This window comes from Ovis aries, chromosome 3 (genome assembly GCF_016772045.2).
Source record: "Ovis aries strain OAR_USU_Benz2616 breed Rambouillet chromosome 3, ARS-UI_Ramb_v3.0, whole genome shotgun sequence".
In the NCBI taxonomy this organism is placed as follows: domain Eukaryota; kingdom Metazoa; phylum Chordata; class Mammalia; order Artiodactyla; family Bovidae; genus Ovis; species Ovis aries.
Window position 1 is genome coordinate 44819685 of NC_056056.1, and position 27583 is coordinate 44847267.

Consider the following 27583-nt stretch of genomic DNA (forward strand, 5'->3'; position numbering starts at 1 on the left):
AATTTAATTCAGATGACCGTTATATCTACTACTGCGGACAGGAATCCCTTAGAAGAAATGGAGTAGCCATCATGGTCAACAAGAGAGTCCGAAATGCAGTACTTGGATGCAATCTCAAAAACGACAGAATGATCTCTGTTCGTTTCCAAGGCAAACCATTCAATATCACGGTAATCCAAGTCTATGCCCCAACCAGTAACGCTGAAGAAGCTGAAGTTGAACAGTTCTGTGAAGACCTACAAGACCCTTTAGAACTAACACCCAAAAAAGATGTCCTTTTCATTTTAGGGGACTGGAATGCAAAAGTAGGAAGTGAAGAAACACCTGGAGTACAGGCAAATTTGGCCTTGGAATGAGGAATGAACCAGGGCAAAGTCTACTATAGTTTTGCCAAGAAAATGCACTGGTCATAGCAAACATCCTCTTCCAACAACACAAGAGAAGAGTCTACACATGGACATCACCAGATGGCCAACAAGGAAATCAGATTGATTATATTCTTGGCAGCCAAAGATGGAGAAGCTCTATAATACAGCAACAAAAACAAGACCAGGAGCTGACTGTGGCTCAGATCATGAACTCCTTATTACCAAATTCAGACTGAAATTGAAGAAAGTAGGGAAAACTACTAGACCATTCAGGTATGACCTAAATCAAATCCCTTTTGACTATACAGTGGAAGTGAGAAATAGATTTAAGGGACTAGATCTGATAGGTAGAGTGCCTGATGAACTATGGAATGAGGTTCCTGACATTGTACAGGAGACAGGGATCAAGACCATCCCCATGGAAAAGAAATGCAAAAAAGCAAAAGGGCCGTCTGGGAGGCCTTGCAAATAGCTGTGAAAAGAAGAGAAGTGAAAAGCAAAGGAGAAAAGGAAAGATATAAGCATCTGAATACAGAGTTCCAAAGAATAGCAAGAAGAAATAAGAAAACCTTCCTCATTGATCAATGCAAAGAAATAGAGGAAACTGGGAAAGACTAGAGATCTCTTCAAGAAAACTAGAGATACCAAGGGAACATTTCGTGCAAAGATGGGCTCAATAAAGGACAGAAATGGTCTGGACCTAACAGAAGCAGAAGATATTAAGAAGAGATGGCAAGAATACACAGAAGAACTGTACAAAAAGATCTTCATGACCCACATAATCACAATGGTGTGGTCACTCACCTAGAGCCAGACATCCTGGAATGTGAAGTTAAGTGGGCCTTAGAAAGCATCACTACAAACAAAGCTAGTGGAGGTGATGGAATTCCAGTAGAGCTATTTCAAATCCTAAAAGATGATGCTGTGAAAGTGCTGCACTCAATATCCCAGCAAATTTGGACAACTGAGCAGTGGCCACAGGACTGGAAAAGGTCAGTTTTCATTCCAATCCCAAAGAAAGGCAATGCAAAAGAATGCTCAAGCTACCACACAATGGCACTCATCTCACACGCTAGTAAAGTAATGCTCAAAATTCTACAAGCCAGGCTTCTGTAATACGTGAACCGTGAACTTCCAGATGTTGAAGCTGGTTTTAGAAAAGGCCAGAGGAACCAGAGATCAAATTGCCAACATCCACTGGTACATGCAAAAAGCAAGAGGGTTTCCGAAAAACATCTCTTTCTGCTTTATTGACTATGCCAAAGCCTTTGACTGTGTGGATCACAATAAACTATGGAAATTCTGAAAGAAATGGGAATTCCAGACCATCTGACCTGCCTCTTGAGAAACATATATGCAGGTCAGGAAGCAACAGTTAGAACTGGACATGGAACAATAGACTGGTTCCAAATAGGAAAAGGAGTATGTCAAGGCTGTATATTCACCCTGCTTATTTAATTTATATGCAGAGTACATCATGAGAAACGCTGGGCTGGAAGAATCACAAGCTGGAATTAAGATTGCTGGGAGAAATATCAGTAACCTCAGATATGCAGATGACACCACCCTTATGGCAGAAAGTGAAGAGGAACTAAGTAGCCTCTTTATGAAATTAAAAGTGGAGAGTGAAAAAGTTAGCTTAAAGCTCAACATTCAGAAAACGAAGATCATGGCATCTGGTCTCATCACTTCATGGGAAATAGATGGGAAACAGTGGAAACAGTGTCAGACTTTATTTTTTTGGGCTCCAAAATCACTGCAGATGGTGACTGCAGCCATGGAATTAAAAGACGCTTACTCCATGGATGGAACATGACCAAGCTAGATAGCATATTCAAAAGCAGAGACATTACTGTGCCAACAAAGGTCCATCTGGTCAAGGCTATGGTTTTTCCAGTGGTCATGTATGGATGTGAGAGTTAGACTGTGAAGATAGCTGAGTGCCGAAGAATTGATGCTTTTGAAGTGTGGTGTTGTAGAAGACTCTTGAGAGTCCCTTGGACTGCAAGGAGATCCATCCAGCCCATTCTGTAGATCAGCCCTGAGTGTTCTTTGGAAGGAATGATGCTAAAGCCGAAACTCCAATACTTTGGCCACCTCATGCGAAGAGTTGACTCATTGCAAAAGACTGTGATGCTGAGAGGGATTGAGGGCAGGAGAAGAAGGGGACAACAGAGGATGAGATGGCTGGATGGTATCACTGACTCGATGGACGTGAGTCTGAGTGAACTCTGGGAGTTGATGATGGACAGGGCGGCCTGGTGTGCGGCGATTCATGGGGTTGCAAAGAGTCGGACACGACTGAGCAACTGAACTGAACTGAACATTATGTCTTTAAACACATTTTACATACCTTAATTAAAAAGTATTTTATTGCTAAAAATGCTGAACATCATAGGAACTTTAAGGAAGTCTTAATCTTTGAGCTGGGGGAGGGCCCTGCCTTAATGTTTATAAGTTTGGTTGCTAAAGGTTGGAGAGCCTATGGTAATTTCTTAAAATAAGACGACAGTGAAGTTCACCACGTTGATGGACTTTTCACAAATCGTTTCTCTATAGAATGCAACGATGTTTGTTAGCATTTTTATCTGAAGTAATACTTTCAAAACTGGAGTCAATCCTCTCGAATCCTGCTGCTGTTTTATGAACTAAGTTTACATAATATTCTAAATCCTTGTTGTCATTTCAGTAATCTTCATAGCATCCATACTAGGAGTAGGCTTATTTCATCTCAGGAAACCACTTTCTTTAATGATACATAAGAAGAATCTCCTTAAGTGTTAAAGTATTCTCTAGAGATTACAATTAAATTCAGTCTCATCTTCAGACTCCACGTCTAGTTATAGTTCTCTTGCTGTTTTCACAACGTTACTTCCTCCACTGAAGTCTTGACCTCTTCAATGTTGTCCATGAGGGTTGGAATCAAGTTTTTCCAAACCCGTGTTAATGTTGATATTTTTATCTCTTCCCATGAAACATGAATATTCTTAATGGCACCCAGAATGAAGTTGCAAAGTTGGACCCAGCTTTACAACTGAACAACTAGAATGATGAATCCATTCCACAAGGTTTCTTTCTTTCTTTTTTTGTGCCATGCCACATGGCTTACAGGATCTTAGTTCCCATACCAGAGATTGAAACCATGCCCCAGCAGTGAAAGTGATGAGTCCTAACTGTTGGGCCACCAGGGAATTCCCAGATGGTTTTCAGTTGAATTTGCCCAGATCTATTATATGGATCACTGTTTACACAGCTATAGCCTTAAGAATTGTTTTTCGTAAGCCATAAGACTTGAATGTCAAAATTACTCCTTGATCCATGGACTACAGAATGAGTGTTGTTCTAGCAGTCATAAAAACAACATTAATCTAATTGTACATCTTCTGTCAGTGTTCTTGAGTGATGAGATGAATTGTCAATGAACAGTAATATTTTGAAAGCAGTCTTAGTTTCTGAGCTGTAGGTCGCAATGGTAGGCTTAAATTATTCAGTAAGCCCTGTTGTCAACAGATGTGCTATCATCCAGGCTTTGTAGTTCCATTTATCGAGCACAGGCAGAGTAGATTTTGCAGAATCTTAAGGACCCTAGGATTGGTTGTGCATTGACTTCTGCTTGAAGTCACCAGCTACATTAGCCCCTAAGAAGAGAGTCAGCCTGTCCTTCAAAACTTTGAAAACAGTCATTGACTTTTCCTTTCCAACTGTGTAATTTCTAGATGGCATCTGCTTTCAGTAGAAGGTCGTTTATCTACATTGAAAATTTGTTGTTTATTGTAGCCACCTTCATTAATTGGGACTTACCAGGTGGCTCAGTGATAAAGAATCCACCTGCCAATGCAGGAAATGCAGGAGATGCAGCTTTGATCCCTGGATTAGGAAGATCCCTTGGAGGAGGAAATGGCAATTGACCCCAGTATTCTTGCCTGGGAAATTCCATGGACAACAGAGCCTGGCAGGCTACAGTCCATGGGGCTGCAAATGAGTTGGACCCAACTGAGCGACTGAGCACAAGCACTTCATTAATTATTTTAGCTAGGTCTTCTAGATCACTTGGTATAGGTTCTGCATCTACACTTGTTACTTCCCCTTGTATTTTTATGTTCTGAATATGGTTTCTTTCCTTAAACATTGTAAACCAACCTCTGTTAGCTTTAGACATTTCTTCTGCAGCTTCTTCACCTCTCTTAGTCTTCATAAAATTGAAGAGTTAGGACCTTGCTTTGCATTAGGCTTTGGCTTATGGAATGTTGTGGCTGATCTGTCCAGGTCGCCAACTCTTTCTCCATTATCACCAATAAAGTTGTTTCTTATCATTTGTGTGTCCAGTGGAGAAACACTTTTTCCTTTAAGAACCTTTCCTGTACAGTCACAACTTATCTGTTTGACTCAGGAGGCCTAGCTCTTAGCCTGTCGTGACTTTCAACATGCATTCTTCAGTGTATATGTTACTCATGTCCAACTCTTTGTGACCCCATGAACTGTAGCACACCAGACTCCTATGTCCATGGAATTCTCCAGGCCAGAAAGCTGGAGTAGTTTGCCATGCTCTTCTCCAGGGAATCCTCCCAACCCAGGGGTTGAACCTGGGTCTCCCACGTTGCAGTCAGTAAGCTTATGGGTCTCTCACATTCCTCAGTAAGCTTAATCATTTCTAACTTTTGATTTAAAGTGCAATTCTTCCTTTCACTTGGGCACTTAGAGACCTCTGTAGGGCTATCAATTGGCTTAGTTTTAATATTGCTGTGTATTTAGGAATTGTTATTGTTATTCAGTTGCTAAGTACTGTTCAACTCTTTGCAACCCAATGGACTTCAGCATGCCAGGCTTCTCTGTCCTTCACTATCTCCAGGAGTTTGCTCAAACTCATGTCCATTGAGTCGATGATGCCATCCAACCACTCATCTTCTGTCACCCCCTTCTGCTGCACTCAGTCTTTCCCATCATCAGGGTATTTTCCACTGAGTTGGCTCTTCACATCAGGTGGCCAAAGTATTGGAGCTTCAGCTTCAGCATCAGTCCTTCCAATGAATATTCAGGACTGATTTCCTTTAGGAGTGACTGGTTTGATCTCCTTGTTCTCAAGAGTCCTCCAGCACCACAATTTGAAAGCATCAATTCTTTGGCATAACTTTTATTTAGTAATAAATACACATTCAGAAAACTGCAGGAAATAAGAGGACAGGGAAGCCTGGCGTGCTGCAGTTCATGGGGTTGGAAAGAGTCGGACACTGAGCCACTGAACAACAACAACAACAAATGCATTCAGAAAAAAGAGAAAAACACAATGTTATGAATAGCTGTCTCTGAAGAGCGGAAATACAGGAAATTAAACTTTTTTGTTCTTTTCTAGATTTTATACAGTGAACATGTTACTTCTGTAATCAAAAAGCCAAATTATATTGACATTGGCATAAGAATGATAGAAAAAAAAAGAAATGAAGGCTATGGCCAAAGACAGTGGTGCACACAGGTCCCAGGAGGCAGTAAGATCTGCCCCAACTGGATCTTCAGCAGGGCTTATCTATCCTCCTTCCTGGGAACATTCTTTTTGAACCCATGTGCAATCTTACTTCTTTAGGGCTCAGCTTTGCTAAGTCACCTAGAGAAGCCTTCACTGCCATTGAGACTAAGTTTGTAACCCTCGTACATATTCTCATTATGTTTAACATTTAAAGTAGTTTTTGAATTGAGGTATAATTGAGTTATAACATTAGGTTAGTTTCCAGCGTACAGCATAATGATTTGGTAAGTCTGATTAATATCTACCACTATACATAGTTTTTTCCTGTGATAAAAACTTTTAATATTTATCTCTTTGCAATTTTCAAATATGCAATACATCGTTATTGACTGGAGTCACCATGCTGTACATGATATCCCCATGACTTGTTTATTTTATAACTGAAGTTTGTGCCTTTTGATCCCATTCACCCATTTCATCTACCCTCCCCTTCACCCTCCTGACTTTGGCAACCAGTCTGTTCCCTGTGTCTGTGAGCTTGTGGTTTATTTTTTTTTTTAGATTCTGCATGTAAGTGGAGTTCTCTGGCATTTGTCTCTCTCTGACTTGTTTCACTTAGCATAGTGCCCTCAAGGTCCATTCAAGTTGTCACAAATGGTAGGATTTCATTCTTTTGATGGCTTAATTCCATTCTGAATATATACCACCATCCATTCATTCATTGATGGGTACCTAGATCTTGGCTATTGTAAATAATGCTGCAATGATCATGATATAATGGTACCTATATCTTTTTGAGTTAGTGTTTTTATGTTCTTTGGATAAATACCCAGAGGGGAAGTTGCTGGATCACATGATAGTTCTACTGTTAATTTTTTGAGAATCCTGAATACTGTTTTCCATAGTGAATGCACCGATTTACATTTCCACCAGCAGTGCTGAAGTGTCCCCTGTTCTCCACATCCCTCACCAACATTTGTTATTTCTTATCTTCTTGATAAATGTTATTCTAAATAATCTGAAATAATCACAAAGTTTTATTGGAAACTTGCTAGTATAGAGAACTTTGTATCTTGAACCATTTGAGAGTAAGTTACCAACCTGATGCCTCACCACTCCCAAATGCTTTAGTGTGTGTTTCCTAAAGAAAAGGTGTAGTCCAGTGTCACATATATAACCATCAGAATCAAGAAATTAATTGTAATAATAGTACTCCCATCTAACACGCAAAGAGTTTCACCCATTGTCCTTTTTTAAAAAAATTAATTTATTTTTTGGTTGTGTAAGGTCTTCATTGCTGTGTGGGCTTTCTCTCGTTGTGACAAGAGAGGGCTATTGTATAGCTGCACTATGCAGCTTCTCATTGCTGTGGCTTTCTCTTGTTGCAGAGCACAGACTCTAGGGCACATGGGCTTAGTAGTTGTGGCTCCCAGGCTCTAGAACACAGGCTCAGTAGTTGTGGCACATGGGCTTAGTCACTCAATGATATGTGGGTTCCTGGATCAGGAATAAAACCCATGCCTCCTGCATTGGTACGCAGATTCTTCACCATTGAGTCACCAGGGAAGCCCCAACTGTCCTTTAAAGCAAGTGGTTGTTGTTCAGAATTATGTTACATTTAGTTATCATGTCTCTTTAGTCTCTAATTCTGGAACAAATCCTTCAGCTTTTTAATTTTTAAAAATTTATTTTTTAACTTCTGTGACTTCAACACTTATGAAGATTTTATACCACTTACTTTGTAGTATATCCCTAAATTTAGATACATTTGAAGTTTCCTCATAAGTAGGTTCAGATTATGCTTGTTTGGTGGGAAGTATACAGAAGAATAATGCTGTATTCTCAATGCATCCTAACATGCAGTGCACAGTTTCAATCCATGTCTTTATTGATGGTGTTCATGATCACTTCGTTAAGGGGGTGTCTGCTAGGCTGCTCCACTGCAAAGTTACTTTCTCCTTTAGAGTTAATATTTTGCAAGGTGTTACCTTAAAAATATGTGAATATCTTATTCTTCATTAAACTTTAAATATTTTTTAATAGGTGTATGTATTTTTAAAAAAACATGAGTGATCTGTGATGATCTTTTATTTGTTTTGCCATGTGGGCTCTTAGTTCTCTGACCAAGGGTTGAAACCATTCCCCTTGTACTGGAAGCACAGAGTGATAACCACTGGACTTCCAGGGAAGTCCCTGCTGCTGCTGCTGCTAAGTCGCTTCAGCCGTGTCAGACTCTGTGCGACCCCATAGACGGCAACCCATCAGGCTCCCCCGTCCCTAGGATTCTCCAGGCAAGAACACTGGAGTGGGTTGCCATTTCCCTCTCTGATACATGAAAGTGAAGAGTGAAAGTGAAGTTGTTCAGTCGTGTCCGACTCTTCGTGACCCCATGGACTGCAGCCTACCAGGCTCCTCTGTTCATGGGATTTTCCAAGCAAGAGTACTGGAGTAGGGTGCCATTGCCTTCTCCAAGGGAAGTCCCTAAATTTTATTTATATATATATATATATATATATATATATATATATATACATACATATATATATATATATATATTCCCCCCCCCCCAGGGAAGCCCAAAGTTTCCAGGATTTTATACTTAAACTTTTCTCAACATTTAAAACCTCTAGATTATCTCCTCTACTCTTAGGTTTTGACTCCATCTCTAAGTAAGTCTCATTTGACTCTGCACACATATATCTTGCTACCTTCTGGATATCTTTTTTTTTTTCTTTTACTTTACAATACTGTATTGATTTTGCCATACATCAACATGAATCTGCCACTGGTGTACATGAGTTCCCAATCCTGAACCCCCCTTGCACCTCCCTCTCTGTACCATCTCTCTGGGTCATCCCAGTGCACCAGCCCTAAGCATCCTGTATCCTGCATCGAACCTAGACTGGTGATTCATTTCTTATATGATATTATACATGTTTCAATGCCATTCTCCCAAATCATCCCACCCTCTCCCTCTCCCACAGAGTCCAAAAGTCTGTTCTATACATCTGTGTCTCTTTTGCTATCTCGCATACAGGGTTATCATTGCAATCTTTCTAAATTCCATATATATGTGTTAGTATACTGTATTAGTGTTTTTCTTTCTGGCTTACTTCACTCTGTATAATCGGCTCCAGTTTCATCCACCTCATTAGAACTGATTCAAATGTATTCTTTTTAACGGCTGAGTAATACTCCATTGTGTATATGTACCACAGCTTTCTTACCCATTCATCTGCTGATGGACATCTAGGTTGCTTCCATGTCCTGGCTATTATAAACAGTGCTGCGATGAACACTGGGGTACAAGTGTCTCTTTCAAGTCTGGTTTCCTCGGTGTGTATGCCCAGCAGTGGGATTGCTGGGTCATAGGGAAGTTCTATTCCCAGTTTTTTAAGGAATATCCACACTGTTCTCCATAGTGGCTGTACTAGTTTGCATTCCCACCAACAGTGTAGGAGGGTTCCCTTTTCTCCACACCCTCTCCAGCATTTATTGCTTGTAGACTTTTGGATCACAGCCATTCTGACAGGTGTGAAATGGTACCTCATTGTGGTTTTGATTTGCATTTCTCTGATAATGAGTGATGTTGAGCATCTTTTCATGTGTTAGCCATCCGTATGTCTTCTTTGGAGAAATGTCTGTTTAGTTCTTTGGCCCATTTTTTGATTGGGTCGTTTATTTTCTGGAATTGAGCTGCAGGAGTTGCTTGTATATTTTTTAGATAAATTCTTTGTCAGTTGCTTCATTCGCTATTATTTTCTCCCATTCTGAAGGCTGTCTTTTCACCTTGTTTATCGTTTCCTTTGTTGTGCAGAAGCTTTTAATTTTAATTAGATCCCATTTGTTTATTTTTGCTTTTATTTCCAGTATTCTGGGAGATGTGTCATAGAGGATCTTGCTGTGATTTATGTTGGAGAGTGTTTTGCCTATGTTCTCCTCTAGGAGTTTTATAGTTTCTGGTCTTAAACGTTTAGATCTTTAATCCATTTTGAGTTTATTTTTTTGTGTGGTGTTAGAAAGTGATCTAGTTTCATTCTTTTACAAGTGGTTGACCAGTTTTCCCAGCACCACTTGTTAAAACAGATTGTCTTTAATCCATTTCATATTCTTGCCTTGTTTGTTGAAGATAAGGTGTCCATAGGTGTGGATTTATCTCTGGGCTTTCTGTTTTGTTCCATTGATCTATATTTCTGTCTTTGTGCCAGTAAAATACTGTTTTGATGACTGTGGCTTTGTAGTAGAGCCTGAAGTCAGCCAGGTTGATTCCTCTAGTTCCATTCTTCTTTCTCAAGATTGCTTTGGCTATTCGAGGTGTTTTGTATTTCCATGCAAATTGTGAAATTATTTGTTCTAGTTCTGTGAAAAATATCGCTGGTAGCTTGATAGGGATTGCATTGAATCTGTAGATTGCTTTGGGTAGTATACTCATTTTCACTATATTGATTCTTCTAATCCATGAACATGGTCTATTTCTCCATCTATTAGTGTCCTCTTTGATTTCTTTCACCAGTGTTTTATAGTTTTGTGTATATAGGTCTTTAGTTTCTTTAGGTAGATATATTCCTAAGTATTTTATTCTTTTTGTTGCAGTGGTGAATGGAATTGTTTCCTTAATTTCTTTTTCTATTTTCTCATTATTAGTGTATAGGAATGCAAGGGATTTCTGTGTGTTGATTTTATATCCTGCAACTTTACTATATTCATTGATTAGCTCTAGTAATTTTCTGGTGGAGTCTTTAGGGTTTTCTATGTAGAGGAGCATGTCATCTGCAAACAGTGAGAGTTTTACTTCTTCTTTTCCAATTTGGATTCCTTTGATATCTTTTTCTGCTCTGATTGCTGTGGCCAAAGCTTCCAGAACTATGTTGAACAGTAGAGGTGAAAGTGGGCACCCTTGTCTTGTTCCTGACTTTAGGGGAAATGCTTTCAATTTTTCACCATTGAGGATGATGTTTGCTGTAGGCTTGTCATATATAGCTTTTATTATGTTGAGGTATCCTAAATATATTTTTAACTTAATTTGTCCCTATGGGCTCAGGTACCATTTTATTCAGTGATTTTAATCCATTAGTACCATTATTTATTCTGATGTTTAAGTTGTCCCTGAGTGGTCAGTGGGACACCTTGCAAGCTGACTTCTCTTATCATTGTGCCACATCCCTGTCAATACTTGGGCATTTCCATTCTTTCTGGCACAACTGATCTGATCTATCAGACTGTTATTATATTGATACCTTCCCTTCCTCAGTGCTAGAATCAGCCAGTTCTCTAAGGAGCTTGGTTCCTTTTAGAGGAGAATGGTTTCTAGAAGCCAAGGTGTGCTTCAGGTACACTCATTGCTCTTGGAGTATCATTGCTCCCAGGCACTGTCAGTGGCCAGAGCTTAGGGTATGTATGTATGTATGCCTACACACTTACTTGCATCCACATTCTTAACTGTACCTCTGTATATTGAAAACCATGAGTTCACACCAGTACCTTAAATTCTAGTCTGTCACCACAGGGTTCATTCTAATGTTCTCTCTTTTTGTATTTGTACTTCTCACACAGTGGGAGAGCTGGGGCTTCTGTATCTTTATTTATTTAAAATTACCCTGTATGCAGACAGTCTTCTATCTCTTTGGCAACTCTCTTCCCTGCATGGATAACTTTGTAGGTTCTGACACCGTTTGTTGGGGTCCCCATGTATGTGGGTGTCCTCCACACTTTATTCAGCCTCTGACAGCCAACATGAGGCCATTGCTCCTATGAATGTCCCTCTCACCCTGCTAGTACTCTGACATACCATGTCAGACTCACTCTCCGTATCCCCATCTTGCCCTGCTTTTGTTTTAAGAGCCATGCTAAGTCGTGTCAGTCGTGTCCCACCCTGTACGACCCCACAGATGGCAGCCCACCAGGCTCCTCCATCCCTGGGATTCTTCAGGCAAGAATACTGGAATGGGTTGCCATTTCCTGCTCCAATTTTAAGAGCCATACGCTGGTCCAAATGCAGTAGTTCAGACTTGTGCACAGAATTCATGGCCACTTGTTATATTCATAGTTCTATTCTAGAGTTGTAATATTTAGATGCATGAAATGATGGAATGTTGGAGGATATTGCCTATGTACAATAATGCATATGGTTCTTAGAATTTTTTTCAAGAATCTTTTTATTATTCCTGGGTTGGGAAGATCCCCTGGAGAAGGGATAGGCTACCTACTCTAATATTCTTGGGCTTCCCTGGTGGCTCAGCTGGTAAAAGAATCCTCCTGGAGTGCGAGAGACCTGGGTTCAATCTCTGGGTTGGAAAGATCCCTTGGAGAATGAAAAGGCTACCCACCCCAGTATTCTGGCTTGGAGAATTCCATGGACTGTATAGTCCATGGGGTCACAAAGAGTTGAACACAACTGAGCGATTTTCACTCACTTTATTAAAGTATTATATATGTACTGAAAAGTGTAAAGATTACAAAGATATGTTTTAAACTATCAAAAAGTGAACATACCCATAAAATCTTCACCTAGGTCAAGAAATAAAATATCAGTATCCTAGGAGCCTGACTCATCACCTTTCCCTGGCACTCCTTATTAGATACGGTCAATATAACCAATAGAAATAAACTGTACTCTTTAAATTATATGTCTCAGTGAGTGGCATAATGAAAAAAATGGAACTTCAGTAAGTATACACGATTGATTATTTTGAAAAACTATATTGGAGTAGTTAATTATACCTTTTTGGGAGAAGTTTTATCCTTCAGTTTGAGAAAGTTCAGAGCAGTCAGTCACTAGGGGGCAGCCTGTACTGCTTCCACTTTAGAAATAGCTGTATCCTTTTGTTAGTAACTTGAGTTATTTTGCATGGAAGGAAACAAATGTTACCCCAAAGAAAGAAGTATTTCAGTGTTCAGAGATAGGAAGAAAACGGACAGTTATTTTATTCTCCTGTAAATCAACTACAAGGACAGATTCCATGGTTAAATCTCTCTCAGCATCTGTCTTTGCTTTTGTAACCCCAGCAGAGCATCCGAACTTGAATGGGTTCGGGAGGGTTTTTGAGTCTAAATAAGCTTCAGATAATTTATCCATACCTTCCTTTAACCCTTCCTTTTCTGCAGATTTCCCCTAAATACCCTCCTGGATTCAAGTTAAGTCAGAGGGAAAAAAAAAGCCACAACTCAGAATTCTTCTAGCCAGTTTCATTTGGTATTGCTTAGTGGTAGTTCCTTTTGGTAGTGCCCTGTGAAAAATATCAGAGAAAGCTTGAGAGAAAAAAGTTGGTCATCCTTGACATCAGTTCTTTACCCGTTCTTTCCTCATGCCATTCTAGTTTTGTATATTTCTTTTCTAAGTGGACTGGTAAACTTGCGTTTCGTGTGTATCCCTAGAATAGATGAGCCCATATCTGGATAATTTAGAAGTATTTTATTTCCAGTAACATACAGGTTGTTTCTGTCCTCCTCCCTATCCACCCCCCAACCCTGCCTTACAGTGTGGGTTGGCTTCTCGTTCTCCATAACTTTTTACTACAATCTAATGTTATTTCTTCCTTTCTATAGATAGAGACATTGGGATCTACCAGTATTATGACAAGAAAGAGCCATCAGGTAAAGCGTCTGTTCTACTAAACAGATTTGTATAAACTTACTATTCTAAATTATAAAATACTGACTTAAAAACTGTTTTTATGCACTTTAAATTCTAGAATTTTGAGAAAGTTTACTCCAATTCTTTAGAAAAATGCTAAAGTTAGTATCTGTTTTATGTAAAATAAAGCAGTATTGAGAAAATGCTATAGCAGAACATGAAAATTTTCATTTTACTTCTGATTAAAGTGATAACTGGACAGTATGTTCTTGTTTTTTTATCACTGTCCCAGTAGAGGGCATTGTTAATGCATGGGTCCCACTCATGCTGGTCTCCCGGATCCTTAACTGATATCTGGAATAGGCATTTCTGAGTGAATGATCAATTTTCTTTATCTGATTAATCCTGTTAATCCCAGAAGTTTCTTGATGGGCCAAAAGGTCTTCCCAGCTAGAGTTACTTCCTGTTTGGTCTCTGTTGAAGTGGAGCTTGTGTGGGCATCCCATGTGCTTAGCTTGGAACTTAATAGGCTGACTTCATGGTTCTGATGACAGACTGAAGTAGCTTCTGTTCTGGGCTCAGTTGCAGTTCCCTTCCCTATCTGATGAGATTGCAAACTCAGGATATTGGCCCACCCGTTGTGTTGTGTAAGCCTTTTCACTTCAAATTTAGGAAATCTTCCATGAAATGAAAACATCCAAATTATGGCATTTTCCAACTGCCTTTTTAAAAGTTTAGCATAATTTATTAATCTCAATAATGTGCATATGCACATATAAAATTAAGTATAATAAAAGTAATTTCCACTTTTTAATCTTTTTTCTAATCTCTCATCTGCTGCAAAATGAGCAACAGATCATGGTAACTTAGAAGAAAAGCAGAGACTGGCAGAATGTAAGTTTACTTTATATTTTTTTGGAATTATTGTAAAACTAGAATTTTGATATCCCTGAAGATTTTGTCTTAAAACATATTTTAAGCTGTCTATACAAATAGGAAATGTTATCCTTTCTATATTTCTTATAAATTTCTCCTGTTTAGGTGCATAAACATATGAGTAAGAATTATATTGTTAGAAATTTCTGATTTAGACCATTGAAATCTCTCTCAACTTTTGGTGAGATATGTGCTTATGTAAACAGCATAAGCTTATGATACATGCTTATGCATAAGATATATGCTTATGTATTTCTTAATGAACTGCCTTTATCTTATTGAATATACTTAAACTAAGTGTACCATGGTTCTGTTAACATTTTATTATCCATATTATACCTAAATTATTATTTTGTTCTAACCATTGTAAGAAAATAAGATTTGTAATTATTAGTATTAACATTTTATTCTCTCTAGTCTTTACTAATTTCAAATATATAAACATGTTATATATGTAATATGGCTACAGTATAATATGGCTAAAATATGACTGTTTTATTTAGAATATAAGCAGGGCTAAATATTCTACTTGTTCTCATTTTAAATGGTCAAGCTAACATTTAGTTTTTAAAAATACTATATTAGTACCTGTGGCAGAGATTTGAAACTTTTTACATATGTTTTGCACATTGTAAATTATGTTTATAGAAATCATTAATTTACTTAAATAAAACAGCATTCTCCTATAAATATTTTAATGTCTGTATGTATTTTATACTACATACATATGCATATGAAACACATGTGCACACATTTAAAATTGTTTACGAAAATTCAGAGATGAATTCATTTTTGTGATGAAATAGGTGTCATATCACTGTAATAAATTTATTATTTTTTAATTCTTTTAAATAGAACTTTTTAGTTTGTTTTAGGCTATCATTGAGATTCTACTAAATAACATTAACTTTTAAATAAAGCAAAGGCTTATCATTATTGAATTGTGGTGTAGATTTTAGAAAGAATAATTTTATATAGAAAAGAGCACTATTAGTGTCTAATTTATTAAAATTTAGATTTCCCTCAATTTTATCCTTAATGTGTGATGCTTAATTTTAAATTCATTTTCTGTATATTATTTTTAAAATTTTGTTTCTTTCCTCACTATATTCATTTACTCATAGGAGATTTCAGATCTGATAGATTATTTGCTGAGTTTAGAATTTCTTTTGTATTGAATTTTTAAATTAATTATATGAAAATAAATTTGCTTCTATGATAAAGAGTGGGTCATTAACTGTTATGTCCTAGGTTCATGAGCCTCGGAAACTTTCCCAGGGATTCTCTGAGCGTTGTTAGTTGTCATCATAAAATTATGATCTTGGAGATTGTTTTGTGGTAAAAATCCTATTTCTATGACAAAGCCTTTCAAAAGACTATCATTTGATGATGGAAATGAAGGCTACTTCCTTTCAATTAAGGAAATGTTTTATTTTAATCTTCCTAAGGCATACTGCTCAGCAGAGTTTCCTTTTTAAATCTTGTTCAGCTAACTGTAGTACATGTTTTGTTTTCCAGCACGAGATTTTCCATGGACGCTCAAAAACAGACGCCCAGAAAAACTTCGAGACTCACTTAAGGAGTTGGAGGTATCTTTCCAAAAGTTTCAAAAATGGCGATGAACAAATCTGTTTTAAAACATCTTTCAACAGCTTTAATTTTCATAAAGGATCAGCTCTCCTGGTGATGATAGTGTTGCTTTTGTCCAGTGAGGAGTTCCAAAACAGTTGCATCTTTGTGTGGCATGCTGATATATATATATATATATTTTTTTTTTTTTCAGAAGCACTTTAACTGATAACGACAATGTGTATAGCCAACTGCAGTCTCCCTTTTTCTCTTTTCTTCAGGAGCTGATGCAAAACAGTCAGTGTGTGCTGAGCAAATGGAAGAACAAATATGTCTGTCAGGTAAAAAGGCTTGACGTGCTTTCGCAGTGTTTAACCAGTGGAGCTGAAAACTATGCAGTAATTGGTATTCTTGTGTTATGATAGGTAATGGACATAAACTTTTCAGGAGCAGGTATTTCATAGTTTGAATTCTAGTCATTCTGGAACTAACATTTGATTGACTCAGGCTGCCTCATTAATGAGTATAGTTGTACTGACATTATAAGCACGAATAACCATCTTTTCAGATGGTATTTTTTGTCATAGACTTAATCATATTTTTGAATGAAGGTGACACCGAGGGACAAAAACTTTTTTGACCACTCTTGTAAGCATTTGTGCACAGCATGCTTGTGGAAATTGACAAGCAAACTAGCCTTAGACCTAACATAAGACATTTTCTGTTACTTTTCGAATCCTCTAAGCTGCACTGTTTACTATGGTAGCCAGTAGTCACCTGTGGCTATTTAAATGTAAATTTAAACTAATTAAAATTAAAAATTCAGTTCCTCAGTTGCACTAACCACATTTTAAGTGCTCAGTCACCACGTGATATAACTACAGAGCATTTCCATCATGTAATGTTCTTTGGGACAGCACTTAGAGCCTGGACAAGGTGAGGCACATGTTGAATGGGTCTAGATTTAGGACATAATAATCACTTGTCCATTGATCACAAAATAATGGACAAATGTCTCAGCTATATCAATAGGCTTAAAAAATACTACCTGCCTGGAAAAATGTTACCTGCTTATGATAAAAAGTCATTAGTCATATTCTACACATACATGTATTTGAAGTTACATCAGTACTACTTGTAATTATAGCTATTTATGGAATTAAATATCCTGTATCAACTCAAATTCTTGTTTACAATGTGATTTACATATTTTAGGTCTGACTACTCTTGTTTGAAGTTTAGACCTGTGGCTCTATCCATAAATCTACAACAATGAATTTGTAGTAATTACAAACTTATCTTAATCTTCTATTTAAGTGAGTATAGACTTCATTTTAGCGGACTCTAATGTTTCCTTATTTTTTGTTTAAACTAGTCTCCTTTAGGGGCTTCCCTGGTGGCTCAGAGGTTAAAGCGTCTGCCCGCAATGCGGGAGACATGGGTTCGATCCCTGGGTCGGGAAGATTCCCCTGGAGAAGGAAATGGCAACCCACTCCAGTGTTCTTGTCTGGAGAATCCCACGGACGGAGGAGCCTGGTGGGCTACAGTCCATGGGGTCACAAAGAGTCGGACACGACTGAGCGACTTCACTTTCACTAACTTTCAGTCTCCTTTTGCTCACAAAAGTGACTTTAGTTACCTCCTCAACCATCACAATTACTACTCTCCAGAGACTTTTAAAAAGCTGAATTAATATTTTAGAATCATAATACTACTTAAAATAAACTTAGGATATTGTTGAAAAGGATGAAATTATTTAAAAATTCATAATTTGTTTTCAGAAAAGTTTTAATCAAACTTTAAAACTTGAATACAAAATATGTACCAGAAAGTTGTAAACTTAGTACAATTCAAATTGTACTTCTCAATGTTGTTACTCACTTTAAAAGCTGGTTCAAAATTCTTTGACTGGAGGGCAAGCCTACCACCTATAGCAAGAGGTGTGTCTCATGGCCTCCACCCTTACCGTTGCACAGGTAAGTTGGAACTTGTCAGGCATCTTAAAATATGCAGTGGAGCATCCCAGTAGGCAATACTTTTTAGATAGATTTTAATGTATTTTAATTTAATAAACAGGTTTGTGTGTACATTTGTATGGGAGAATAGGAAGAGGGATATCCCTCACTGTTGAATTAATTCAATTCAGAAAATGAATTTACATGATAGAATATATATAAAATTGCCATCGTAATTTACAGCAACCTGATAATACTAATTTCTTAGGCCATTGTACCAATGAGTCTGCTTTTAACACTTCTAATGGAACTTATCTTTATGTTCTGCCATATTTTGTAATTTCTTTCTATGATTGATAAGATATTCTTTAAATAAACCTTTTAATATCAGCACATCTTTGGTGTGATATATTTCAACAAGATAACTTGATCTTTACTCTGCCCACAAGTCCAGCTTAGTCTCCACATCATTAAGGCCTATTTTTTAAATTTTATTTATTTATTTTAATTGAAGGATAATTACTTTACAATATCATGATGGTTTTTGCCATACATCAGTAGAATTGGCCATAGGTATTCATGTGTCCCTTCCATCCTGAACTCCCTCCCACCCTCTTCCACATCCTGTCCCTTCAGATTGTCACAGAGCACCAGCTTTGGGTGCCCTGCCTCATCCATCAAGCTCACACTGGTTATCTGTTTTACATATGGTAATGTGTATGTTTCAAATCATGCCATCCTCTCCTTTTAGGGCCTTTGAAGGACCTCCTAACATTATCTACCCACTTCCTCAGTTTCTAGACAGGACTATTGGCTAGGTCTTCTGAAAATATGTTTGTCTTATTCTTAAAGATCTCTAGTAGGACAGTAAATTAAAAATTTGGTGTTCAAGCTAAATTTTCAGAAGGATCCCCTTAACCTTTTGTTAGTTGGAAAATAAGCAAACCATCTCTACAGACTCCCCAGGGGGGTCCCGTTTTTTGTGCGTCATCCAGTGTGGTGACTCTAAAGATAACCTGAGCTTTAATTTTTATTAATAATTTCTCCATGTATTTAACCCTAAAATGGCAGCAGTTGACCACAACATAGTATTGTCTAAAAGAAGTGGGAAAAAGTTCCTCAGGGTCATGGTGCTAAACGCAGTTGGACTCTTCAGTTTCTGACTGCAGCCACTCCTTAACGAATGTAAATCTTTTAGCCCCACCTGCCCCTTTTCCCCAGGAAAGGGACAACTTTAGGCTGTATAGGGTTTCTCATGGTTATCTTCTTTTCAAGGGATCCCTATTTCTTCAAATGGTTCAATTGTTTGGGATTTAGCAAGGCATCTACAACAACAATTTCAAAAGATGCAATCTGAGCCTGGATTTTCCCCTCTGATGAATGTTTTTCTCTTTTTAAATAGGTTATCGTTATTATCAAAGCTAAGTTAATGTTGTTGATTCAGTGACACATAAATTATACTATTTAAAACTAATTCCTTCTACTTGTAAATTCAGAACAGTTTATAAATCTAGACTTACTTATATATACGTTCTTCATGAAATTGTCTTTTGAAGTTGGTTTTTCAGACTGTACCTAATCCTAGTTTGAAATGAATAAAAAGTGAGACATAATTTAGAGTTGTAGTTTTACTAGCTATCACATAAATTTCTCATTGTTTTTATGGTCTCCTAAAATTATTTTGAGAAAATGCTTAATAGTTTCCTGCTTTGAATTTCTTTTTCTTTTTTTTTTTTTTTTTAACTTTATTTTACTTTCCAATACTGTATTGGTTTTGCCATACATTGACATGAATCCACCACGGGTGTATACAAGCTCCCAATCCTGAATCCCCCTTCCACCTCCCACCCCATATCATCTCTTTGGATCATCCCCATGTACCAGCCCCAAGCATCCTGTATCCTGTATCGAACACAGACTGGCACTTCGTTTCTTACATGATAGTATACATGTTTCAATGCCATTCTCCCAAATCACCCCACCCTCTCCCTCTCCCTCAGAGTCCAAAAGTCCATTCTATACATCTGTGTCTCTTTTGCTGTCTCACATCCAGGGTCATCATTACCATCTTTCTAAATTCCGTATATATGTGTCAGTATACTGTATTGGTGTTTTTCTTTCTGGCTTACTTCACTCTGTATAATTGGCTCCAGTTTCATCCACCTCATTAGAACTGATTCAAATGTATTCTTTTTAACGGCTGAGTAATACTCCATTGTGTATATGTACCACAGCTTTCTTATCCATTCATCTGCTGATGGACATCTAGGTTGTTTCCATGTCCTGGCTATTATAAACAGTGCTGCTTCCAAACTATTCTTAGGGAATACTAGTTTCAGCATTAATATACTATTGTACACTGCTGAGGTAAAATTTTTAATTCCTTAAATTGTTCTTTAAGTCACATTCATGTATTCAGATTACTATATAAGTAGTTAAAAGCAATATAATCATTAAGATAGATTTAGCTTCATGTATATTGATTTTAGATTTAATTGTTTAAATCATATATATACATTTGACTATAAAAGTGTGATATAGTCATCTTTACCCTGATTTCTTTCTATATTTATTTGATATTTCCAGATACATTTTTAAAATGCCAAGATAGTTTTCTTTTTAAATTCTTATAATGAATTACTTGACAGGCTATGTAAAAGTAGAAATTATTTTCCAAGCCTATCACAGATGAACTGTGACCTTATGGAGCTCATTTAATCATGACTTCCTCAGTTGTAGAACGTATAGTATCATTACCTGCTCTTTCATTTCAACAACTTGTATGAAAACCAATTTTTGTTTTGTCATAATAATTGCCAAACCATGGTTTTAAGTTACAATTATTAGTAATAGCATTTTATTTATAACAAAACCCATCACACAGTATTTACTGACAGGCACTTTAGTGCCACCATTGTGGGAGGCAATAAAAATGTGTATAAAGTGTAAGCTGAGTTCCCAGCATAATCTAGTCAAGGAAAAGAGATACATAAAATCACTAGGATGCTAGTGAGTGCTGAGTTGTATGATACTAAGTTAAAAAGATAGTAAGAATTTACATGTTGATGTTTGGTAGAAATCAACACAATACTGTAAAACAGTTATCCTTCAATGAAAAATAAATACTTTTTTTAAAAAGTAAGAATTTAGAGAAAGCACAGAGATTAACCTGACAGTTGGGATGTAGGCTAAAACATGAAACCCAGAGGTGGTTTGTACAAAGGGCAAATGAAATGAGATAATTATTTTCTGAAAACAACAAACTAGGGGGTTTCTGGACTTGAAGATGCCAAGCAGAGAGTAGAAGTAAGATGCCCAGGCTGAAAATAACAGAGATTAACTTAAGAGTCTGTATCTGGAATGGTGAGATCTTCCCCAGCTCCTTCCCACCTCCAGCACTGAGGCTTATATCTCACTGTAACTTAGAGGATCCTTCTCTAACGAAATAGATTATTACTCCCACCCAGTTCAGTTCAGTTCAGTTGCTCAGTCATGTCCGACTCTTTGTGACCCCATGGACTGCAGCACACCAGGCTTCCCTGTCCATCACCAATTCTGGAGCTTTCTCAAACTCATGTCCATTGAGTCGGTGATGCCATCCAGCCATCTCATCTTCTGTTGTCCCCTTCTCCTCCTGACTTCAATCTTTCCCAGCATCAGGGTGTTTTCCAAGGAGTCAGTTCTTTGCATCAGGCGGCCAAAGTATTGGAGTTTCAGCTTCAACATCAGTCCTTTCCATTGAATATTCAGGACTGATTTCCTTTAGGATAGACTGGGTGGATCTCCTTGCTGTCCAAGGGACTCTCAAGAGCCTCCTCCAGCACCACAATTCAAAAGCATCAATTCTTCGGCACTCAACTTTCTTTATAGTCCAACTCTCACATCCATACATGACTACTGGAAAAACCATAACTCTGACTAGACGGACCTTTGTGGGCATAGTACTGTCTCTGCTTTTTAATATGTTGTCTAGGTTGGTCATAACCTTACTTCAAAGGAGCAAGTGTCATTTAATTTCATGGCTACAGTCACTATCTGCAGTCATTTTGGAGCCCCCCAAAATAAAAAGTCTGTCACTGTTTCCATTGTTTCCCCATCTATTTACCATGAAGTAATGGGACCAGATGCCATGATCTTAGTTTTCTGAATGTTGGGTTTTAAGCCAAGTTTTTCACTGTCCTCTTTCACCCTCATTAAGAGGCTTTTAGTTCCTCTTTACTTTCTGTCATTTGAGTGGAATCATCTGTATATCTGAGGTTGTTGATGTTTCTCCTGGCAATCTTGATTCCAGCTTGTAATTTATCCCGGCCTTTCTCATGATGTACTCCAAATATAAGTTAAATAAACAGGGTGACAGTATACAGCCTTTTTGTATTTCTTTCCCAATTTTGAACCAGTCAGTTCCATTATGGTTCTATAGACAGAACTAAATTCAGGGAATTAAAGTTAATTCCCACAGAGAAATAAGAGAAGTTCTTGAATTTCTGAAACAAGAATTGGTTGTTATTTGAAAAATGAATACTCAAGGAAAAGGAAAGGAGCTGTTGCAAATGAAAAATATGACAGCATAGATAGAAAAACTAATAGAAGCACTGAAAGATAAAATTATTAGTAAAATATCCCTATAATGCAGAACAGAGTGACAAAAGAACATAGTAGTGAACAGTAGGCAATATAAAATAGAAAAATTAGAGTAGCAGGTCAGAAGGTCCAATATCTTACTCATGATAGAAAATAGGGAAGAAACGAACAACAAAAGTGATAAAAGAAAATTTCCCAGAACTGGAGGATGTTTGTTTCCAGTTTGAAAGGACCCAGTGGTTGAAAAAGATTAATATCAAGGTCTATTTTGTGAATTTTAGAAAACCAAAGTTAAAGAGAAGATCCAAAAAGTTTTCACAGTAAAAAGAGTAAAACAAAGTACATACAAAAGAATGGGAATCAGACATGACTACTCAGTAGCAACACAAGGAGTTAGAAGACTGTGGAATCAAAATTCTGAAGTGAGGTGATCTTTAGCCTAGAATTCTATTTCTAGAATTCCAAATTGATATTCAAGCAAGGACATTTTCAGGCTAGTTAGTACTCAAAAAATCTTGCCTACCTGCCATACATTTTTTTCTCAGGAAATTATTGGAAGATATGCTTTTCTAAAGCAACAGAATGAACCAAGAAACAAGATTCTTAGGATCCAGGAAATAGAGAAAGTTACACAGAAGAGAAGTGAAGAGAAATCTTAGGATGACTGTGCCTTAGGCCTAGAAAGCAGCTGGTCCAAATTAGGGCAGGATACAGAAGGTTCTCATAGCGATGTTGGAGGGAGGGAAGAAAAGGAGTTGATAGATCTGATAACTGATGTGATCTAGGAGAATTAATAATAGTAAAATTTAATAAAAGAGAAAATATATAGGATAATTAAATATTACTGATAAAAATCAGTAAGTAATGATTAATGCAAGAAATAACATATGTGGAAGACATTGCTAGCTGCTGGTCCAATATCCATTTGTCTTATGAACCGACCCTATTGTTCAGAGTGGCAAAATGACCAACTTAAAGTACTTAGCTTCCCTGTTGCTTTTGAAACTAGAGGTGACCCAAGGAGGCACTTTTGGCCAGAGTAAGCAGAGGTCACTGGTAGGTTTTACAAGAAAGCTTTCTTTTTTAAAAGTAACATTTCAGTGTTTTAAAATCAGAATTAATGCTCCCCCTAAAGACTTATAATGAGCAAAATGTCAGAATTTTAAAGAAAGATTGCACGTTTTACCAACTTTTTCTATTGTCTGGGACTTCCAGGCTCCACAGAACACTGCCATTCACTGCCTCCTATGAGGGAAGAGTAGGACATTCAAATTAGAGGTACTGTTTTCCACAGACCACTGCCCCATCCAAAAATGTGTCTTCAGCAGGCTGAGACATTTGAAATTCCTCTACTGCTCATTTTTGGTATGAGAAGTTCTCATGTGTGCTATGGAACATGCTCAGAAGTTAGTCTTTAAGATGTTAACAATAAAATGTCCACCCACTGACCCACTAACAGCTTACAGAAAAGCAAAATATTGTACAAATATTGCATTCTTTAAATGTATTTTTACATATAAAATACATGTACTTACTATACGTATGTATTATGCTAGACTCAACAGGGATGTGCCTCTTCAATGTTTGCTCTTGGAGTCTAGATCTGAAATATGCCTGAAGGGGCCGGCTTTTTAACCATTCTTTCACTCAAGGCATATATATATTTAGTGCCTACTATATGCCAGATAGAATTCTCATTGCTGGGGATGCCAGTGAATAATGAAACAGATGAAAATGACCATTATTCCTATTCCCCTGTAGCTTAAGTTCTAATAGGGCAGACAATCAAGAAAAGATGGATAAGTAACATTTTGAGTATATAATTCAGTTGCTCAGTCATGTCTGACTCTTTGCGACCCCATGAACCACAGCATGCCAGGCCTCCGTCTCTATCACCAACTCCCAGAGTCCACCCAAACCCATGTCCATTGAGTTGGTGATGCCATCCAACCATCTCATCCTCTGTCGTCCCCTTTTCCTCCTGCCCTCAATCTTTCCCAGCATCAGGGTCTTTCAAATGAGTCAGCTCTTCGCATCAGGTGGCCAAAGTATTGGAGTTTCAGCTTCAACATCAGTCCTTCCAAAGAACATCCAGGACTGATCTCCTTCAGAATGGACTGGTTGGATCTCCTTGCAGTCCAAGGGACTCTCAAGAGTCTTCTCCAACAACACAGTTCAAAAGCACCAATTCTTTGGTGCTCAATTTTCTTTATAGTCCAACTCTCACATCCATACATGACCACTGGAAAAACCATAGCCTTGACTAGACAGACCTTTGTTGGCAAAGTAATGTCTCTGCTTTTTAATATGCTGTCTAGGTTGGTCATAACTCTCCTTCTAAGGAGTAAGCATCTTGTAATTTCATGGCTGTAGTCACCATCTGCAGTGATTTTGGAGCCCAGAAAATAAAATCAGCCACTGTTTCTCCATCTATTTGCCATGAAGTGATGGGACCAGATGCCATGATCTTCGTTTTCTGAATATTGAGCTTTAAGCCAACTTTTTCACTCTCCTCTTTCACTTTCATCAAGAGGCTTGTTAGTTCTTCTTCACTTTCTGCCATAAGGGTGGTGTCATCTGCATATCTGAGATGATTGATATTTCTCCTGGCAGTCTTGATTCCAGCCTGTGCTTCCTCCAGTCCAGCGTTTCTCATGATGTACTCTGCATATAAGGTAAATAAGCAGGGTGACAATATACAGCCTTGACGTCCTCCTTTTCCTATTTGGAACCAGTCTGTTGTTTCATGTCCAGTTCTAAGTTGCTTCCTGACCTGCATACAGATTTCTCAAGAGGCAGATCAGGTGGTCTGGTATTTCCATCTCTTTCAGAATTTTCCACAGTTTATTGTGATCCACACAGTCAAAGGCTTTGGCATAGTCAATAAAGCAGAAATAGATGTTTTTCTGGAACTCTCTTGCTTTTTTGATGATCAGCAGATGTTCGCAATTTGATCTCTGGTTCCTCTGCCTTTTCTAAAATCAGCTTGAACATCTGGAATTTCATGGTTTATGTATTGCTGAAGCCTGGCTTGGAGAATTTTAAGTATATAAGAAAGTAATAAAAATTGTTAGAGAAAAACAAAGCAAGAAAAATAGGAAGTATGTGTAGGAGATGGCAGGGCAAGATGTGCCTGATATCTGGTGACCAAGAAAGCCACCATGTGTTTAAGACATAAAGGAGCAAGCCACAGAACGTATCTGGAGAAGATTCCAGAGGCGCTGAGATGGGAATATATGTGGCATGTTTTGAAGAACAACAGAGAGTCGATATGACTGAAGTGGGATGAGCAAGGAGAAGAGTAGTAGGAATTAAGATTGGAGAGGAAATGAGACAGTAGTTACATAGGGCTTTCCAGGCCTTTGAAAGAACTTGGCCTTTACTCTTAAATGTGATGAGAAAGTCTTGAGGGGTTTTGAGCAGAGAAGGGACTCAATCTGACATACTTTTTAACTGGGTAACTGGCACATTTGATGGAAACAAAATGAAGGAAGCAAAGATCAAATCAGTTCCCATAGTCCAGGTGAGACATACAGCAGTTTTAACTGGATGGAGCAGTTAAGTGGTGAGAAGTGGCCAGATTCTGCTGATGGTCAAATGTGGAGAATAAAAATTCCTGAGCAATTAGAAGAATGGACAGTTACTGAATTGGTAAAGATTGAGAAGAGACATTTTTGAGGGGAATATCAAGAGTTCAGTTTTGGACATCAGTGTTTGAAATGCCTATTAGATATTCAAATAGAGAAGACAATTGGGGATACGAATCTGTAGTTTAGAGAAATGCTTGGGCTGGCGATAGAAATTTGGGAGACTGCAATGCAGTTGGTATTAAAGCCAGGAATTCAGTGAAGAACGCCAGGGAGTGAATGTAGACAGAGAACTAGAGGAGGCAGAACAGCTGAGTTCTGGGGTCCTCCAGCTTTGGGGATTGGAGAGAGAGAGAGAAAAGGAGCGATGGAGAAAGGAGACTAATAAGGAGTAGCCAAAGAGGTGGAGCACCTGAAGGGAATGTTGTGCCCTGGAAATGAGATTTCAGGAAGAAAGCTTTTGAGGTATGTAACATACCAGTAACAGGTTGGCTGAGATGACCATTGGAAGGAGCAGGGAGGTCATTGGTGACCTAGATGAGAGCAGGTTCAGTAGATGGTATGGGTCAAGCCTGACTGGAATGTATTTTAGGAAAATGGGAGGATAGAAATTAGGGTTTATAACATTAGAAAGGATAATTTTATAAAGGAAAATGGGGAAATAGGACAGCACTTGTGAGAGAGTTGGGGTTAAAAGAGGTTTTTGTTTCTCTTTTAGATGTAAGAAATAACTTCTCTTTCTGTTGGTAAGCTAATAGGAGTAGAAAAATTGGTCCTGAAAAGGGAGAAATTAATCACTGGAGTAATGTTGACCAAAAGCCACTTAATAAAGGGAGAAGGGATGAAAAGTAGGTGCCTGGTACCTGTAGATGTCATGGAACTGTCTTTTCGCCCGTGGATAGCCTAACGCCATTTTTCTTGTTCCATGAGGAAAAGCAAACTTCTGTTTGGTTAAGTAATGACTTTTTAGAAGATTTCTGTTACTTTTTTTTTTTAAGGTTTCTGAATGCAGCTCTAAGTGACATACACATTTGGAAATACAATGGTAGAATCAGGAGAAATGACCAAGAGTTGACTGGTTATTTTTGAACGTGGGATGAGAGGCTGTGGTAGAATAAAGACAGTCAACAGCTGCTTTAATTCCAAGTATTCTTTGACATTTTAATAATTTATGTGTGTATTTTTTCAATTGAAATAGTTTTAAAACAGGCCCAGTGTGCTTCAGTGAAACAGATGTCAGGATAGTACTAGAACTGCAAGTGATTGATGGGGAGATGGGAAAGATAAAGAGGAAGGAATCAGGTGGGAGATCCTTTTGACTGTGGTGCTGGTCTGAACCCTAAGCAAGGAGAAGGAGGGACTGGATTATAAAGAGCTTCAGACTGCAGCATGTTGCTCAGAAAGCTTCAGCCACAGGAGAGTTCCTTAACCAAACCTGCTCATTAGAGGAGTCCCCAGTTGGACTAGTACCACAATATGCTCAGTCATTGGCTACCAGCCAATGACTTTAGTTTTGTCAGTCAGCTGTGCTCCCAGCCTTCGTTCATCCTTAA

The 27583-nt window shown here is 37.9% G+C and overlaps 1 protein-coding gene across 10 annotated transcripts in view; it reads left to right on the plus strand.

Annotated features, from left to right (window-relative positions):
- WDPCP (WD repeat containing planar cell polarity effector) overlaps positions 1–27583 on the plus strand; it is a 727433-nt gene that overhangs the window by 383668 nt on the left and 316182 nt on the right. For all 10 annotated transcript variants that reach the window (XM_060412062.1, XM_060412070.1, XM_060412069.1 and 7 more), the window contains 4 exons: positions 13375–13422; positions 14258–14296; positions 15857–15927; positions 16189–16248. In XM_060412062.1, the coding sequence (XP_060268045.1) occupies positions 13375–13422; positions 14258–14296; positions 15857–15927; positions 16189–16248 (218 nt within the window). The remainder of the gene's footprint in view (positions 1–13374; positions 13423–14257; positions 14297–15856; positions 15928–16188; positions 16249–27583) is intronic.